General features: G+C 37.3%; 1 protein-coding gene across 3 annotated transcripts; it reads right to left on the minus strand.

Annotated features, from left to right (window-relative positions):
* Positions 1-5,511: 5,511 nt before the first annotated feature.
* LOC4348609 (phospholipid-transporting ATPase 3) lies at positions 5,512-17,518 on the minus strand. Of its 3 annotated transcripts, none has more exons than XM_015759015.3 (27): positions 17,020-17,518; positions 15,638-15,703; positions 15,310-15,366; positions 15,101-15,182; positions 14,891-15,001; positions 14,663-14,740; positions 14,445-14,541; positions 14,196-14,302; positions 12,564-12,629; positions 12,352-12,473; positions 11,484-11,568; positions 11,333-11,410; positions 11,143-11,259; positions 10,569-10,724; positions 10,388-10,492; positions 10,103-10,245; positions 9,879-9,980; positions 9,738-9,801; positions 9,442-9,654; positions 8,871-9,036; positions 8,658-8,737; positions 7,802-8,041; positions 7,171-7,392; positions 6,930-7,097; positions 6,492-6,854; positions 6,289-6,395; positions 5,512-6,082 (listed from the first exon to the last, which is right to left on the minus strand). In XM_015759015.3, the coding sequence occupies exons 3-27, from the start codon at positions 15,339-15,341 to the stop codon at positions 5,782-5,784; spliced, it is 3,405 nt and encodes a 1,134-aa protein (XP_015614501.1). In that variant the 5' UTR covers positions 15,342-15,366; positions 15,638-15,703; positions 17,020-17,518; the 3' UTR covers positions 5,512-5,781. The 3 variants fall into 3 exon arrangements, with proteins under 3 accessions (XP_015614501.1, XP_015614500.1, XP_015614502.1); XM_015759014.3 differs by having other exon boundaries at positions 15,310-15,371; XM_015759016.3 differs by having other exon boundaries at positions 14,663-14,745; positions 15,310-15,371.
* Positions 17,519-18,388: the final 870 nt, after the last annotated feature.

An 18,388-nucleotide genomic window follows, 5' to 3' on the forward strand; every position in this document is an offset into this window, starting at 1 on the left:
AGAAAATAAATTAATATGAATTTTTAAGCAACTTTCTTTTAGAGTTTTTTTTTATTGTTTAGCACTTCAAAAAACGTACATATGAGCGGAGAACAAGCATCTATAGCATGAAATTATTTTAGAATACTCGGTCCATAATTGTCCACTCATGCCGAACAGAAGCCTGTCCATAATTAATTTATATAAAGACATAACAGCATCTATAGCATGAAATTAATTTTATTAAATTTATCATAGAATACTCGGTATATTTTAAAATGCACTTATTTGATTTTACATTTTCTATAAACTTATTAGGGTGTGTTCTTTGTCACCTCTTCCCAACTTCTACTCTCTATTTTTCATGGTACACTTTCCAAAATGCTAAATGATGTGTTTTTTCAAAAAAAAAAGAAAGTTGTTTATAAATATCATATTAATCTATTTTTTAAGTTTATTTTAGCTAAAGCTTAATTAATCATACTCTAGGATCATGCCTTAGAGTATATTGTGACAAAAGTACCCATACACTAATCTAGCTACGAATTTAAGATTGTGTCATGAAACTACACAATTAATATCAAATTTATCATAAAAGTATATACCACAAAATTAGTCATGCGGTTATCAAACAACTACATTAAAAGCTTCAAGAAAATATTCATCCCATTTTAATGAAAGGGAGACAGTGAATCATATTTTTTTCAATGTTAGAAAGCTGTAGTTTTTGATAAAAGATGTAAATATATCGAAAATTAGTAGTTTTAGGATACATTGAGCAAAACATACATAGCCTAGCGCGATTTACTTAACTTATTACAGACATTATATTTATGCATATATGTTTGATAACTTGTGTCCTATTAAAAATTTAGTGTAGATAATAAGTCATTTTTCAAGTGATAAAACAATCAAGTCGTGACAAAAGTAAATAATATTTACGTCAAATTTTGAAACAAGATAATTATAAAAATGCAATAGATATGTTTAAAAACTACTACCTCCATATTTCAATGTATGACGCCATTGACTTTTTGTCTAACATTTGACCATTCGTCTTATTTAAAAAGTTATGTAATTATTATTTATTTTATTATGACTTGATTCGTTATCAAATGTTCTTTAAGCATGACATAAATATTTTTATATTTGCACAAAAATTTTGAATAAAACGAATGGTCAAATATTGGTTGAAAAATCAACGGCGTCATACATTCAAATACGGAGGGAGTAGTAGCGTTATTATATTATTTGAAGACGGAGAGAGCATAGCAAATTAAGAAAATACCGTCGCTAGCTTCTCGGCGTGAAGTACGGTGTCTCTGGGTGACGGGGTTTTAATTGCTGCGGCAGCGAAGGCTCAAACAAAGAACAAAAACTACTTGAAGTTGTAGTGGTAGAACGAGGCTGAAGTTGCCACGTAGGAGTACAGAAAGTCAGGAGTGGGGCCCACCGGAATAATCTGTCTCGTCACTAGAATGTTGTTTGGAGAAAAATAACTGAGGAAGATAGCACTAGAAAAATAATCTGTCTCGTCACTAGAATGTTGTTTGGAGTGGTCCGGCAGGATTCAACCGATTCTTTTGCCAAAAGAGAGTATATAATCTGTAACTTGTATTGTATTTGGATCACAATCTGCATTCATAATATCGTTGTAATTAGTCTCTAATTTGTGTTGTGAACATTTTCTCGATTGTTGCTGGGTGAACCCATTTTTTCCGAAGGAAGATCGCCGGCTGATTTTATTAACGAAAAACAAATGGATAGCACTCCACTGCTCCAATTTTAGGTGGAGCTAAAATTGTTTGACTGGGCTCGAGCTGCAACCGTGCAAAACATACCCTACAACAACTATAGCAACTACTTTCTGTCTTAAATAAGTTTATTTTTTTACCTATTCCACACATATTAATAAAAAATAGAAAAATAGAATACATCCACTTTATCCAATACCAATATAGTTATTCCTCAGTTTATATATTGCTAATACATTTACTCCTATTTTCATAAACTCAGATATATAATTATTGAAAATTGAATTTAATTTGAGATAAATGGGAGGAAAAAAATGAATTTATTTTAAACGGAAGGAGTAAAAATGAAAATATGGGATACCAAAAAAGAAATACAAGGAGTAACTTAGTATTTATGATAGTATAAATAATTTTAAACTAATTAAAGATGCACGAATTATACTCGTGGATATCATAATTTGAAAACTAGTGATGAAGCCGTGTATCTACTGCTCCACACCGCACATTGATGGTGCTTCCTCGTAAACTTCGACACGAATATTAGGGAATGACGTAATATCAAATAATTAGAAAGAGTGGGGCTTTAAACCCAGGTCATCTAGTCCACCACATTGTGAAGCTAGCTGGAAAATCCCTAGGAGTTTCTCGGTTCCTCGTAAACTTAGTACTGAATACCGAAGTTAATAAGAAAGAACTGATTATGTTTCTTTCTAGAACTAGAATGTTAAAGCTGAAGCGAAATGAGCGTAGTTCAACTGGTTAGATTTTATATGGTGGAACAAATTCATCTAGGTTTAAGTTCTAGATTTGATACGGGTGTTCACATTTATAGTTAATTATTCTTTCAGTGATATGCAGTATACCTATCGACAGCGAGATGTCCGTGTGAGCGTGTCAAGGGAGCAACGCGAATCGAGCACCATGATGGTTGTTCTTGCCATCTGTGTTTATCTTTGTTATGGGTTAGCAATTAGAACTACTCACTTCGTCCCAAAATATAAAACCCTAGGACCGAGTGTGACATTTCCTAGTGCTGTACAGATTCGTAGTACTAGGAAATATCACATCCGGTCGTAGGTTCTTATATTTTGGAATGGCTGTCCAGATTCATAGAATTAGGAAATGTCACATCCGGTCCTATGTTCTTATATTTTGGAACAGAGTGAGTATTTGTTTGGGATGCTTAGGGTCATGATCCATGAGTTGGACAATTAGGGCTTGTTTGGCACAGCTCCAGATCCACCTCTTCTGGAACTGGAGCTCAGCCTAACAGTTTTAGCTTCACCTAAAATGGGAGCAGAGCTGGGTAGAGCTCTCTCACAAAATGAACTAGAGAGGTAGAGCTGGGTTTAGGCAACTCCACAACTCCATTCCAGACCCAACTCCTGGAGCTAAATTTAGGAGTTGGGGCTCTACCCAAACAGGCCCTAAACAGGAGTTGGAGCTATCATTTTCTCACTCTTATGGGCTAGCTCGCCCCCATGGGCTAGGATTTTTTTCTGATTCCAAACGACTGTCCTTGCCAGGCCAGGCTAGGCCCCTGCTAGCCTTGGATCCAAACGCACCCGTAGTTCACAATTTGTTTTAGAATTATCATAGGTAGTTAACAATTTCCTTGATCTTCTATTTGTAGTGGGAATCGTTGTGCTTCGGTAATGTTGCTTCACATTGTATTTGTACGTTTATGAGTTTAATTCTTTGATCTGGGCGTGTTTGATCTTTATAACTATTCTACATTTGATAGACACAGGACGATCTTATGAAGTACTCGTAATTCTTCCTCCACTATTCAGTGCGAGTGTTTTGTACAACTTATGTTCAAGTGCTAGTGTTAGAACTTGTGATAATTGAGTTTGCCAGGCTAGGATAATTCGATACATTGCGTTGTAGAATATTGTCAATATTCAGGATTGATGAAGGCAAACCAGGCTCCTACATTTGCCGAATCTCCCGGGTCGGAATCAAACCTAGCTTATGCAATATCCGAATCACCTGTAGAATGGCAACTCATAAGGCTGAAAAGTTGCCCTCTTTAATTTCTCTTGTCTTAACTGAATTGGATTTCTCAAAAATTGGTACAATTACTTCTTGAGTTATGAAAAAGTTGATTGGGTCATGTAGAAGAAGTAAATACTAGCTACGAACCTGAACAAGCATTGTTGACTTTTTTTTATTGGGACAGAGGAGGTAAGTTTCAAACCCTAAATTTTGATCAATAGATTAAAAATCAAACCAATTTCTTGGATTATGAATGTCTACTCCCTTCAATCCTAACCATAAATCTTAATATGAATGTGTCCAAATCCGTCGCTAGTATTGGATCCTATAAAAAGTCTAATCCTAATTACTATATCTTATAAAAAGTCTAATCCTAACTACTAACCTCTATACGTATATGTCCAGATTCGTAGTTAGGATTGAGTTTTCTATTGAACGGATGGTGTAAGTTTTAAACCCTAAATTTAGGATTGAGTTTTCTATTGAACGGATGGTGTAAGTTTTAAACCCTAAATTTTGATCAACGATTGGTTTGATTTTTTTCTCCCACCTGCAGAAAAGTGAAGCATAGGATCGAATAGATCGAATAGGTAGTTTTTGTAAGAAAAAAATAGTCTCTCTCTCTCTCTCTTCATTCAGATAACGGAAAGAGAAAAAGGAACCGTGTAACAGATATGCCGGTATATAATATAGAAACTCACAGGGGTGTAAGGTGTGCATGTGTATTTTTGGTGGATGCTCATAGAGGTGTAATACGTGTGTTTGCTCATAGAGTTAAATGTACATGAAATAAACGGAGTAAGAGAGAACCGTACTCATTCCATTGATATATTTCATTCTATTTCTATTGCTCCAAGCAAAAGCTTCTACGACCACGCCAAATATAACTGTACTAGTACATGTATTCATCAAAACATTGTGATTTAAAAAGTAAATTTCACAAAACTACATATACTTCCGATCAAGTTATCACAAAACTACGTATTTAAAGGCATGTATTATAAAACTATAGATTTAGCATTAAATTTTTTACAGAACTATAGATTTAAAGCATCGTATCACAAAACTATATATTTAGTGATGAAGTTATCACATAACTACAAACTTTAAAGTTTATATCCATAGAATATTGAGGTTACAAAAGTTGTATTTTTATGATAAAACTAATGTTAAATCTGTAGTTTTTCTGATACGACACTTCAATATGTAGTCTTGTGCAAAATACGATGTTAACTCTGTAGTTTTGTGTTACAGTTCTTAACAAATCCTATGGCTCGCCAAGTACATGTAATTTTGTAAAATTTCCCCTAATTTAAAAGATTTGCTCATCAATGATAAAATCTAAAATCACATTAGCCAACAATATTAATTATTAGTAAAAGGGAACAAAGGGAGTATAAATTATTTAGGGCTTATTCGGTGAAAAGGATTTTCAAATCATGGGAATAGAAAAATATAGGATTAGGATGTCACATACACTCTAATCCTAAGAAGTTTTTCCAAGAGCTCTTACCTCATGCTAAGAATCCTAATCCTATGGCATAAGATTGCAAGAGTACAATTCTAAGGAATTTGGGTTTAAAAAAATCAATGTTTTATTTAATTCCTAAAGTAATCCTTTGAAAATCCTATATATAAACCGAATGAGCCTTATGATTTATCGCAACGACAACGCCAATTATCAAAAATCATAGAAGTAGCAAAATGGCATCGGCACCAATTATCAAATATAGTAGAAATACCACAATAGAGGTAAGCAGAAAAGGACTAAACATTGCAATAGCGTCAGAAAGAATTTCACTACTAACTGCATTCCCAGTTTCCAACTTTGTTTTTAACTAAAGGGCGTGTCCTAAGTAATTCTGCAGCCAACTGGATCAATGGCCTCTGCTAACATCGCCAACACAACATATCGGTGACAAAACACGAAAAATGGCTACAAAGCTACAAGCTTATACACACTCTCCTGTGGTCTGCCAGCAAAAGCATGTGATGTACAAAAACTTTACACAAAATGGGGGGGGCCAGGAAGGTAGGGGCGCTACTAGGGTTATGATCCTCCCGTTTTCTGCCGCTGCTTCATGCTAGCTCTCCGCGCTACGTCCCACGGCTTGTGCGGCACACCGACACCTTGCTGCGATGCAAAGAACGACTCGTATCCCGGGGAGTCGAAGGCGAACCCGGTGTGCTTCGAGCTCTCTCGGGGAAGCATGGAGATCGCATAGCTCCTTGCTTCTTCTGGGCTTAGATGGCTTGTCTCTGGAAGTTGTATCCTGCTGTACTCGTGGGGTTCATCCCTGTGCATCTCCTGGATTACTTGGTAGTCATAGGGGAAGAACCACCTTTGAATTCTGAGACAAATAATGCACATCAGGATGGTTTATATTCAGTTGTTTTGTTTATACCATGGAATGCTTTAAAATCAAAAGGCTCAAACCAACACAATTTAATTGGAGGAATCAAGGAAGAGCTAGTAATAAGTCAGTCACAGGCTCACAGCTAGAAAAGTATTGAGAAACAAAAGGGGCAACGTGATAACAAAGATAGGGTATCTTACGATAAATATAAGAAGTCGCCAAAGAGAGCGATGATTGGAACAAGCAATAGTGTGAGGTAGAAGAAAAACGTGCTCATCAAAACATAAATCACAAAATATACATTTTCCTGCAGAAAGAAAACAGCACGAAGTTAATGCAGTTATAGGAATAAAATAGTCATACCAGAGCACTGGATTTTTCAGTAATCTATGAACTATCCCACCTGTCTGTCGAATGATGTCATTATTGCAGAGTAGATGAAGATGAACATAAACCAGGCTGTTATACTGCCAGCTACACTGATATAGTGCCATCTTGTTATAGAGTTGCATGACATTAGAAGTCGGAGATTCACAGTCACCACAACACAGGTGAAAGCCATTGTACTAACATCCCAAAGACCAAGAATCTTGCCGGATGAACCATGACCATACCGACTTGCAGCTGCAGTGAAGTAATAGAACACTATCGACTGATAGAAGGCAAAGAAAGCCCACACTGCTATCACCCTCCACTTGAAGAATGTATTCCTGATTCCTTCCTGGTAAAGCTTCGGATATTTTTTTGACAGAGACGCACTCACATCCTGAAAGGGATCAGTTAAGTGTAATGCACAGAGAATAGTATACTCCATAAGTAGAAATGAATACAAGTTACATACCTTATCAAACAATCCAACCATAATTACAGGTAGGGCCGTGAAAATGACATTATAAAGGGACTGGAACCAGTCATCATAAAATCGCTGACCGGAAAAACCAGTTTGGAAAGTGAACCAGAACTGAGTTAGCGTAAATGTCAGATTCTTGTAGAAAAAATATGTGATAACCTGCAACAGAAAGCATCAGTCATCAGTTTCTTGAACTATACACAAATCTACACTGCAAAGAACTAAACTATACCTTGCACAATCTCAAATATGACCATCTTCCATGTACAAGGAGCAAGTCGGTAAGATATCGAAACTGAGCAATGGCAAAATCGCTAGCCATAACAGCTTGCATTCCTTCTTGTCCACTGATGCCAATCCCCACATGAGCAGCTTGAATCATACTCACATCATTAGCACCATCACCAATACTGAGAGTTATCTTATGGGCACCTTTCTTAACTAAGCTAGCAACCTACACAACATGAGCAAGTGTCAGCTGTTTACAGTTCAGCATTGTACTAACCAAATAAGTTATGCAAGAAATAAATATAACAAACCAGATAAGACTGCTGATGGTTAATAACGAAATAAAATGTGTGCAACTAAAAATAGGACATAAGAATGAGATTTGAGTTGGCACTAATAAAAGCATCTTATGCACTATGATTAACAACATAACAAATCTTTTCAAGTACACTTTGTCAGAAAAAAAATGATTATTTCCTTATACCGATATCTTCAGTTTATTGCTTAAGCACTCTGGAAAGCATCTAGGTAAGAACTACAGATAACCCGGAACATAAAAAATGACATGTTCTGTTCCCTGGGAAGAAGGAAGGCATTCATAATTAACAACAATAACAGCAAGAAACGATATTTACCTGTGCTTTCTGCAATGGAGAAACCCGGCAACATACAACTGAGTGGCAAATTAAACTCAAACCAAGAAGATCTACACGCAGAGTTGGGTCTAGAGCATACATCAAGCATCTCCCATCAATAATGAGCGCCAATTTTTGTCCCGGTGTGCTAATTAGAGAACCGCGGGCTTCCTCATGGTAACTTTTAAGGCTCTGTTTTACTGATTCTTTTATAACACGTGCAATTTCCACTGGGTCTCCCTGAAAATGACCGGTATTATAAATGGCACAGTTAGGTTCAGCAAAAAGAATCAAAAGTTAGAATACAAAATCAGATGCTGCAATGTAGCTAATTATTTTTTTATCCAAGTAAAAACAAAATTATAAAAAAAAACAGATGTACACAAGACATACGTTAATACAATGGAGACATTAAAGCACTAAAGCAACGCGATCCACAGAACTCTATTAAAGAATATCACATCATTCTCTTTATTCTGAAATATAGGAAGGGGGTCAATGCTATATCTCCCCCAAAGAAAGTCCTAATGTCGTATATACCAAACCCAGGCATCAAGTGAACTTGTATAACCTACTTCTTAAGTACTTTGGAAGACAAAGCCTTAAGTACCGATAGATAACTTTGGATGTTCTATGAAACTGATGCCTCACACGTGTGGGTCCTAGACCCATGAGACCACATATCAATCTCATAACCAGTGACATATCAAAAATCATGTAGTTATTCAGGCTGGACCCAACCATTAAAGTCTCCACTTATGGTCGCTTAAGCATAATAAAGATAAAATAAACCAACTCAAAAACAATGTTTCATGCCCTTGCAATTTCACAGTGCAATGATATATGTTCATCTTACCCTGTCTTCAGCCTCTCTAATTACATCTGTCTCCGAGCTGATGATGAATTGTTTCATATCATTGTTCACCAGGCTGCAGGCTGCAGAGCAGAGAATCAACTCAAATCCTCTATATATTTAGATATAAGATGAGACAGGAAAATATGAAAAGAATCTCAAGAAAAAAAATCGAAGAAACGACATGAGCAATATAATTAAGAATAAAAATATCACCATATGCTATATTAATTGCTGTTTCCATCTTATCTCCTGTTAAAACCCAAATTTTTATGCCAGCTGCAGAAAGAGTTTGAATGCAGGCAGGAACCCCTTCTTGCAGTTTGTCCTCAATAGCAGTACACCCTACCAATACAAGGTCTTTTTCAATCAACTCAGCCACCTACAGGGATGAAAAAAAAAAGTGCATCACAATATTGCCCAGGAATAGAAGAATAAACAACTTCAAAATTCTAGTTCTCTTAGATAAAAAGAAACAAAGCTAAGATATTGGAAGTAGTAGTATTATCTTGTTCAAAGCAGCAAGTGTTAACAAATTAGATTAAAGAAGGGAAAAGAACTTGCTAAATTGCAGACGGACACTTGACATTATAGGTTGTGGCTCATGCTACTTTGCAATTTAAAAGGAAAAGGATAGGCCTCAATAGTTTATTAGTAATTCTACAGTGTTGATAAGAAAAAACATACTGCAACGATAACAGGCCAGATTGTGGCAAATTATACGAGCTCAGAAAATAAAAAAGGGCATTTCCACAGTATACAAATAAAATAACCAAAAGATGCATGCCTCATCAAGCTTCTTATCACGATCACGTAAAGAAGATTTAGCTTGAATAAACTTCTCATTCCAGCTTTCATATTGCTCCCTGCTGAGATCTCGATAAGCGAGGCAAAGTGTGCGCAAGCCAGCAGAGCCAAATTGTTCTAGATGTTCTCTGCTGATCTTTTTAATGTCATTATTGCCATCAGCTAATCTTTCATAAACGACATTGTCAGCGCCCTATTAGAAAAAAAAATGCAGGTTAGTGAAACAAGTTAACCATGTACAGAATGAAGTTGAACCAACCCCTCTCCGCGTATTACCTTGCAATAGAGAACAAGCCTTCCATTTGGGAAACGGCAGACCACTGATTGACGCTTTCTTGTACTGTTAGTTGAGTAGTGTCAAGGACAGAACTATAATTTCATCTCACAGAATTTAAAATGGAAACAAACAAACCACACCTGTTGAATTCTAGAACATTCAGAATTTCATATGCAACGTCTTGTATGCTCCCCATCCTCTCAACATGTGATTCACGAACAATGACTGTAGTTGGTGTACGTCTATAAAAGAAGCACAAAAATGTCACCATAACTAATGTATTCGAGACATTCTGATTGGATAAATACATAAAAGAATAAAACTGTGCAAGAGTTACTGAAAATAAGTTAAAGTTCGGAAATACCTATAAAAGAAGAAGCCAAAGTTCTTTGAAGCAGCCACAAGTGCAGCCTCATCAGGAGAAGCAGCTTGATAACTGATCTTTTCTGGTGTCTCCTCACCCTCAGGAAGAACCGTATGGCAGAGTGCAAGGCATCTGAAGAATTCCTAGAGATAAACAGGAGCATACAGATATTGGCTGTCTAGCACATTACAAAACTGTGAAAAGGGTAACAAAGATAACTGAGGGGTGGGTGGGGGGTAATGACACTGGAGCAAGGCAAGAGCTGAACTAGTCTATAATAACTACCTTACAAGCTTCAGGATTAGGTTCATTTCTCCATGCACCACACATGATTCTGGCATCATCAAAGTTGAATCCTTTCTCGTGTACTGCAGCACCTGATCTTTTACCCTGATGAGGTGAATAAAGCGAAAATAAGAATAGTAACACAAATAATCTATTAAAGGACAAGAAAAATGTTGAATACCTCATCACCGTCAATCTTGATTCCAGCTCGCTCAGCTCCACCTTTTTCGATCTCTGTGATGCCAGTTCCATATATCTCTCCAGCAATCGAACATTTAAAGAATTCCATCAAGTTTCTTGTAAGTGTTCCAGTTTTGTCAGAAAATATATATTCAACCTGAGCCATTGTGTTAATGACAGAAATTCAGGGTAAGAGGAAATATTTCAGAACTCAGAAATGTTTGATTTATCTTTAATTGTTGAAATATATCAGAATGCCCCCATGAGAATTAGTCCAGTACTATATGCATTTATGAGCAGTTTTATTCAAGTGGTCTCCCATAACCATGCTAGACTGGATGCATCTATGTTGAATAGATGAAGCAATTCTACATGTTTATTAAGTGGGATCAGCTCACTCAATATTGTCAAATAACCACATTCCCCAAGCAATCCCAATTTTCGGAGTGATTTACTACAATGAGGTTGTGCCATTCCATTAGCCAGATCAATTTGTGTAGTATAAGACAGTAGCATTCCAGTGACCAAAAACCTGGGTTCTCTTCAAACCAACAGATAATAATGTTACAAGTTACCTGCCCAAGTTCCTCGTTCAGATTAGAAGTTCGGGCCAAAGCTGGGGTGTTGCTCTCAGCATGGTACATATGCAGATCATTGTTAATGAACTGTGTGCACTGAATGAATTTGATCATCTGCATCCAAAGCTAGCATGAGCTCCAAAAGTCCAAATGTAGGTTGCATTAAATGAGAAGTTGGACAAAATACCTCAATGGACACGTAAAGAGAAATAGGGATGATTGTTGAATATAGAGTTATTAGAGTAAACATGGTTAAAATGGTGACCTGCAACAGAAATAGGATATAAGGCCACATGCAGCAAACAAGCTATAGTATATATATCAGAAATAGTATGTACCACAAATTTGTTCTTAGGATTAAACTGGTCCTCCACTTTTCCACGCAAGCCAAGATAGAAATATTTCTCATTAATAAACACACCACTGTTGACAAAAAAAAACAGACGGTAAGTTTGTACAGATAACTAGATATTTAAATTAATTCACTGAAAGCAATTGTAGGTATATCAACCGTGCATCTGTTATTCTTTGTTGTATAGGGGATGCAAGAAACCATTTTTTATAGGAAAATCAATATATTTAAAGTTTTGCGGTGAGTAGTATAAGAATTAAATATTCTATTTCAACTACTAACAACGAATATTCCATTTCGACTACTAACAATGAATATATTTAAAGTTTTGCGGTGAGTAGTATAAGAATTAAGTATTCTATTTCAAGTTTTCAACTACTAATAACTACGAATATTGTATTTCGACTACTAACAACGAATATATTTAAAGTTTTGCAGTGACTAGTATAAGACTTAAGTAGAGGTAAGTAGCATCCTATTAGACAGCCTACATGGCGAATAAGTGAACAAAAGAATTAAAAAAAATAGTGGGACCCACTAGATTATCCATTTATAAATATCATTTTCACCTTTTTTTTCTAATCATTTTTAGGAAATTAGGGTTAGGGAGATGATGTGGTAGGCATGGCAAAAGAAGGATGATATGGCAGTCCACCTCACTAAATACTGATTGCAAAACTGGCCTAGGGTCATTATTTAGGTAGCTTTGATAGTTATTGCATGGTATTGAAGTTGACGGACAAAAATCAAACCACATGAAGAGTCAAGCGAACAGAACTAGACTTTTTCCTTCAGAAAATATATGTGAACAAAAATAAATAAAATAAATGATGTAGAATGAGAAAAAGGCTCACCTCCCAATAGCACCAATAACACACATTGTGAACAGGGTTGCAAATAGAGCAAGGATAAGTTTATCTAGCTTTTTTTCCAATGTACTTCTTTTGGAGGGAACATTCATGGAATTCATCATAACCTGTAACAATGTTCCACATCCAGTAAACTTCAAAACAGCAGATATCATGAATTCAAGTTAAATATACAGGGAAAAGTGAAATGTTCATACTTTTGTCTCATGACCTGTGAATATAACAACCCCCACAATGTACTCTGTGTTCCGAAGGCTACACCCCTGTGGCAAGAAGGCAACAGTAAGTTTTGGTTTCTTTCTTTCGCATGTACGAGCACGCACGTGTGCACACAGACAGCAGGAGAGACAAGTAGATAAGATAATATTCAGTCTGATGTGAACATATTGGGAAGGAGAGCTTAAGAAGGTTATTAGAATGTAGGCAATTAGAAACCATCTTAGAATCCAACCATTCAATGCAAGACACTTCCTTGTGGTGCTTGAATGAACATAAAAGGTAAATAAGAAACTCAAAAGAGCCCATGCAAGTAAAGCCTACAAAGTACTCCCTCCGTTTCATAATGTAAGACTTTCTAGCACTGTTTACATTCATATAGATGTTAATGGATCTATACACTTACATGTGTCTAGATTCATTGACATCTATGTGAACGTGGGCAATGCTAGAAAGTCTTATATTATGAAGCGGAGGAAGTACTTCACAACCTCCAACATGGAAAATGAAAACCTAACTCTGGCTGTGCACAATTGTTTTTTTAGGGGGGGAATTGTTTGTTTTTCACAGTATTAGTTTCAATTAGTGTTGTATTTGCAACAGTGGCTATATAGTTCATAGGTGGAAATATATCCAGTACATGTCTACATTCAACAAATTAAGCCAAATCCTACTGATCGTTCTTATGCATTTTATATGCGCTAAGTTCATCATCCACAACTCATCATATAGCTGGGACTTGAGAAGTGCAAAATTGTTTGCATGAAGGAAGTTGAAATACATTTTATTACTTCCTCCGTTTCACAATGTAAGACTTTCTAGCATTGTCTACATTCATTTAGATGCTAATGAATCTAGACATATGTATGTGTTTAGATTCATTAACATCTATATGTATGTGGGAAATGCTAGAAAGTCTTAGGGCCTGTTTGGTACAGCTCCAACTCCTAAATATAACTCCAGGAGTTGAGTCTGGAGTGGAGTTGTGGAGCTGCCAAAACCCAGCTCCACAACTCTAGTATATTTTGTGAGAGAGCTCCACCCAACTCCACTCCTAGTTTTGGTCGAGCAGAAACTGTTTGGCTGAGCTCCAGCTCCAGGAGGGGTGGAGCTAGAGCTGGAGCTGTGCCAAACAGGCCCTTACATTGTGAAACGGAGGGAGTACTTGAAAGTGTTTGCACCACAGTTATCCTATTTGCAAAACTTGTACTCCCGTGTTTTGTGGAGAGATTAAGGTTGAGGTGAGGGATGGTTATAATTGGCTGAGATAACGAAGTAGGTGTGGGTGTCCTTGTATTCTTTGACAAATTTCAAACTCTACGTATCCTTATACTTCTGGACAGAGTATAATCATCAGAGGTTTCTGTGGTAAATATACTGACATCATTTTGTGTGGCCAACATTCATATAAAAGAGTTAATCAAAGTTAGTAAGTTACACGTATCTGCTCATGAATCCCGTGATAAGTGATAACACTCTTTTTTTATATACATTGGAGTGTGAAAAAAACATGTCATGCTAAATCTAGGAATACACAAAAAACATAGGTCAAAATATTTTATAATGGACAAAAAAAAAGACAAAAATGAACTAAACGGCAAGAATAAACATACTCTTAGTAGTACTTGATTTGGTGAGAGTGGCATGGTTTGCTTGTCCACAATAAGATTTCCAGTAAATGTATACAGTGAATTGTTTGGCTGCTCACACTGTATTTCACCTGTAAACCCATTTTATGGAAGTCAAGTACAAAACAGCACCAAGGAAGAATAACCAGAGAAACTGAAGGGAAAAGTTTCCAAACCAACAAAGCAACAACTATAAGTTACAACCACCTTGCCACAGAACAAAAATGCACAAACCTTTGAATTCAAAAGCCTTTTCAGGATTTTTGTAATCCCAGGTTTTCTCCAAAGCCTTCCTTATTTTCAGGTTGGTTTCCCCATCAAGATTTGCTGTCTAAGATGAACAAAAATATATTCAACAGAACTTCAGTTTAGAGAAAGATATCTCTGTAGCTTATTTACTACACTTTGAAAATGTGCAGAATAGCGGAAAAGGTAAAAACGAATGTATGAACCTCTATGTAGCAGACACCATCTGGGTTTGTGCTTGACAAGAAGAGCAAGTCTGCAGGGAAATAACCATCTTGTTTGATCTGCTCTAAAGAAATGCCATCACTATTAGTTTTTCTTATTTACTTTGAGGCCAGAGTTAAAGTCCGCACACAATAAGAAGTAATGCGCAATAATTCCGTAAACAAACAGATGGGTAAAAAAGTAGTTGTAAGGAAGATTTAAGACATTACCCTCACAATATCTCCAACTTGTAGTCTTTTCCATGGAGTAGTTTCCCACTTTTGACCTTGTAACACATCGACATGTGCGTTATTAATTGACATGTCATTCTGGAAACGTTTCTGTATAAGAAACAGCAAAAAGAAACAGGTAAGGCTGTCGGTTATCTTAGTTTAGAAAGCATAACAAAATAGAGAATTGAGGAATGGTGGAATACTAACCCAGTCCTCAAAAGCTTCCTTGATCAGAGAAACCAAAAGCACAAGACTAAGTGGAACAACATTGGTGACAGGATGAACTGGACTGCAAAAAGAAAACAGCGATGACTGAATTAACCAATGAATAAGTGCTGTGCTCAACATGTCAATATGAAACCAGTGGATTCCAAAAGTAGCACAGGTGCGTGCAGGGGTGTGTCGGATAGAGATACCTAATTGGTGTGGTCGACAATATAGAAATCATGAGAAAGTACAGATTTGCCACCCGCCTGAACTGTCAAAGCAAAATAAACAGATAAACTACACAAGGTTCACATGTTGATATTATTTTTTTTATGGAACAAAAAGTTGATGTCACAGCAATAACTGCAAAGCAGCAATCTAGCCATGGGAAACATCCACTGTGGTAAACGTTTATTGATTTGACAAGGATGGTTATGATGCTCGTAACAATACCTAGATTCATCACAAAAGGAGATTAAACCTAAATTTTCTCTATTGGCAACATATGTAATGGACAAAGAAACAATGTTGTAATACCTGTTCAAACAGCCCTTTAGGTAGAAAAGTCAGGACGTTATACTTTGTAGTCGACACAGAATTTCCCTGCAAATGAGAACAGGCAATGTAAAAAACCACGTTATAGAAAAAGAGAAAAATATATCAGTAATTCCTCAACAGCAAAACAACCAAAATTATGTAGCGTCCTGATATTAGCATTTGCATAATTGACAGTTTGATACCCAAAATGCGGGAAACTGCAAAATCAATTAAAAAGAGAACTGCATAAATGGTCAAACAAACTACAACCACGTTAGCAATATAGCAATGGTGTTGATGCATTTTAATCCTTAGAGACAACACATGAAACAAGGGGGCAAATACAGCTGTGGTGAAAAGAAAATTCATGAATACACCAATTTACTCCCTCCAGGTTGAAAATAATTGTCGTTTTGGGCAAGGACACGGTCTCCAAAAAACAAACTTTGATCACTACTTTCTATTACAATATATGTAGAAATATCAACAAATATATGATTTTATTGAAATATATTTTAAGATCAATCTATACATATGGTTTCCATGTTTCTAAAGAAAATATTTTATAGAAGTTATTCATAGTCAGTTTTTAAAGTTGGACATCAGTCTTGTCCATAAACACAATTGTTTTCAACCTGGAGGGAGTACAACATAGTCAAAGCAGTTTCGCAGGGAGGAAAAGGGAACATTTTGACCGATAGGATTCAACCAAATGAAAGAGAATAAATTGAGAACTTTCCGGTATGACCATGAAACACCTGAAACACCCTTCCATTAAGGCATTTTGGCATCAATGCACTCACAATATCAGGGCATGATCCACAATCTTGTTATTTGAAACATAAGGTTGTCTTACAAGTAAAAACTAAATTTAATTTAGCTTGGTGCTATCAAGTGGTGAGGGTGAGCTAGTTGTGGTCGGACTGATCCAGGTTCAGTAGCCGACACAGCATGCATCTGGTGAATATTGGGGCAAGAATGAATAGCATCGTTCAGCTCTTGTACTATAATTCCTCAAGCCTAGAAACCGAGCGGTGTCTACATCTCATTTTTAGCAATAGCTACCTAAATTACTAATTCCAAAAGCTAGATAAGCTCAAATCTGCCCAATGACCTCATAGTTCTCCATTAATGCAACCCAAATGACTAACAAAATCCAGTCCAGAAAAACTAAGCAAAACCATGTAGCATCAGGGAAATTTTTTTTAAAAAAAAAAAAAACTTCTGTGTCAGCTCATTGACACACCTATCTCCAGCACAACCACATATTAGCAAGGAACGCGCGAAAAGCAACGAGATCTAGACCTAGACCAGCCCCCTCCTCCTCCTCCAAACGAAACTCTCAACAGATCGATCAAACCGCCAGGAGGGGGCGCGCTCACCTTGTACCCGACGGGCGCGTTGGCCTCGCGGTCGTTGCAGCAGATGGTCCGCACGGACGGCGCCTGCGGCTGCGGCTGCCGCCTCAGGCTGGCCCCTCCGCCGCCGAGCCGCGCCGTCCTCGACGACTCCCCGCGGCCGAACGCGGAGTTCCCCGCGCCCCCACGCGGCGACGGCTCCCCGCCGAGCCGCGCGGTGGCGACCCGCACCATCTCCTTTATCCGCGAGCCCATCCTCCTCCCCCGCGGCGCCAAATCCGACGCGGAGGAGCCTCCGGCTCGCCGGGAGATCTCGGAACCACCACCCGCCGCCTCGGGGGGGCGGATCAACCGGGCGGCGGCCGAATCGAATCCGGCCGGGCTCGCGCGGGCTCACCGGCGGGCGGCGGGTGCCCTCGTCGGCGGCGGAGGAGGATTCGATTCGATTTGGATCACGCGGCGTTCGCGTGCTCGCTTTTTTTTTTTTTTTTGCTTGGCTCCTTTTCTTCTTCTCTCCTCTCGTGGAGATGGAGAGGAGGAAGAGAGGCAAATGGTCCAAATGGGGGGCATTTGTGGTTTGCACCCTGAATTTGATTGGAATTTCACGGAGGCTTCGATAACGGCGTTTTTTGTCAAGTTTGAAACGTAATCCCTCCGGGCTGATAATACTCGTCGTTTTGAACAAGGGTGAGGTCAAACTTTACAATCTTTAATTATGAATTATTTTTAAAATATTTGTATTTCAAATATGGTGACTACATGTATAGATTGGTCTTAAAAAATACTTTAATAAGATCATATATTTGTTAACACTTTTCTACATATTATAATAGAAAATAATGGTCAAAGTTATTTTTTGAAGACCGTGTCCTTGTCTAAAACGACAAGTATTATCAACCCGGAGGGAGTACAGTACAGCGTATGATGATATGAACGAATGACTTTTTGTTTTCTGCTTTTTCCTGTTTGGGAGAATAACCTACTGTCCTGCTCCTTCGTCTCATATAAAACCAACCTAGTATTAGATGTGACACATCCTATTAGAGTAGATTTAATAGTAGAGCTCACTGCTTACTATGTCTATGTTAGAGCTAACTTGTATAATAGGTCAGCTATAAGGTTAACCTTATTTTCTCCATTCTCTCTCTTTCTCACTCTATGAATTTAATGCATATTTCTTGGAGCTTGTGTGGAGCTGGCTCTTGCATGAGAGCCAACACTATCCACTTTTTTTTATCTCTCTCTTCCACATAAGCATATAACTTGCTTATAGCCTATTATTATCCTTGCTCTTACAACGAATTTGGACATACATCCGTCTAGATTCATTATACTAGAATATGTCATATCCAGTTTTAAATTGATTTTTCTTAATGTACTATGTATCAATGCC

Source organism: Oryza sativa, chromosome 10 (assembly GCF_034140825.1).
Source record: "Oryza sativa Japonica Group chromosome 10, ASM3414082v1".
Taxonomy (NCBI): domain Eukaryota; kingdom Viridiplantae; phylum Streptophyta; class Magnoliopsida; order Poales; family Poaceae; genus Oryza; species Oryza sativa.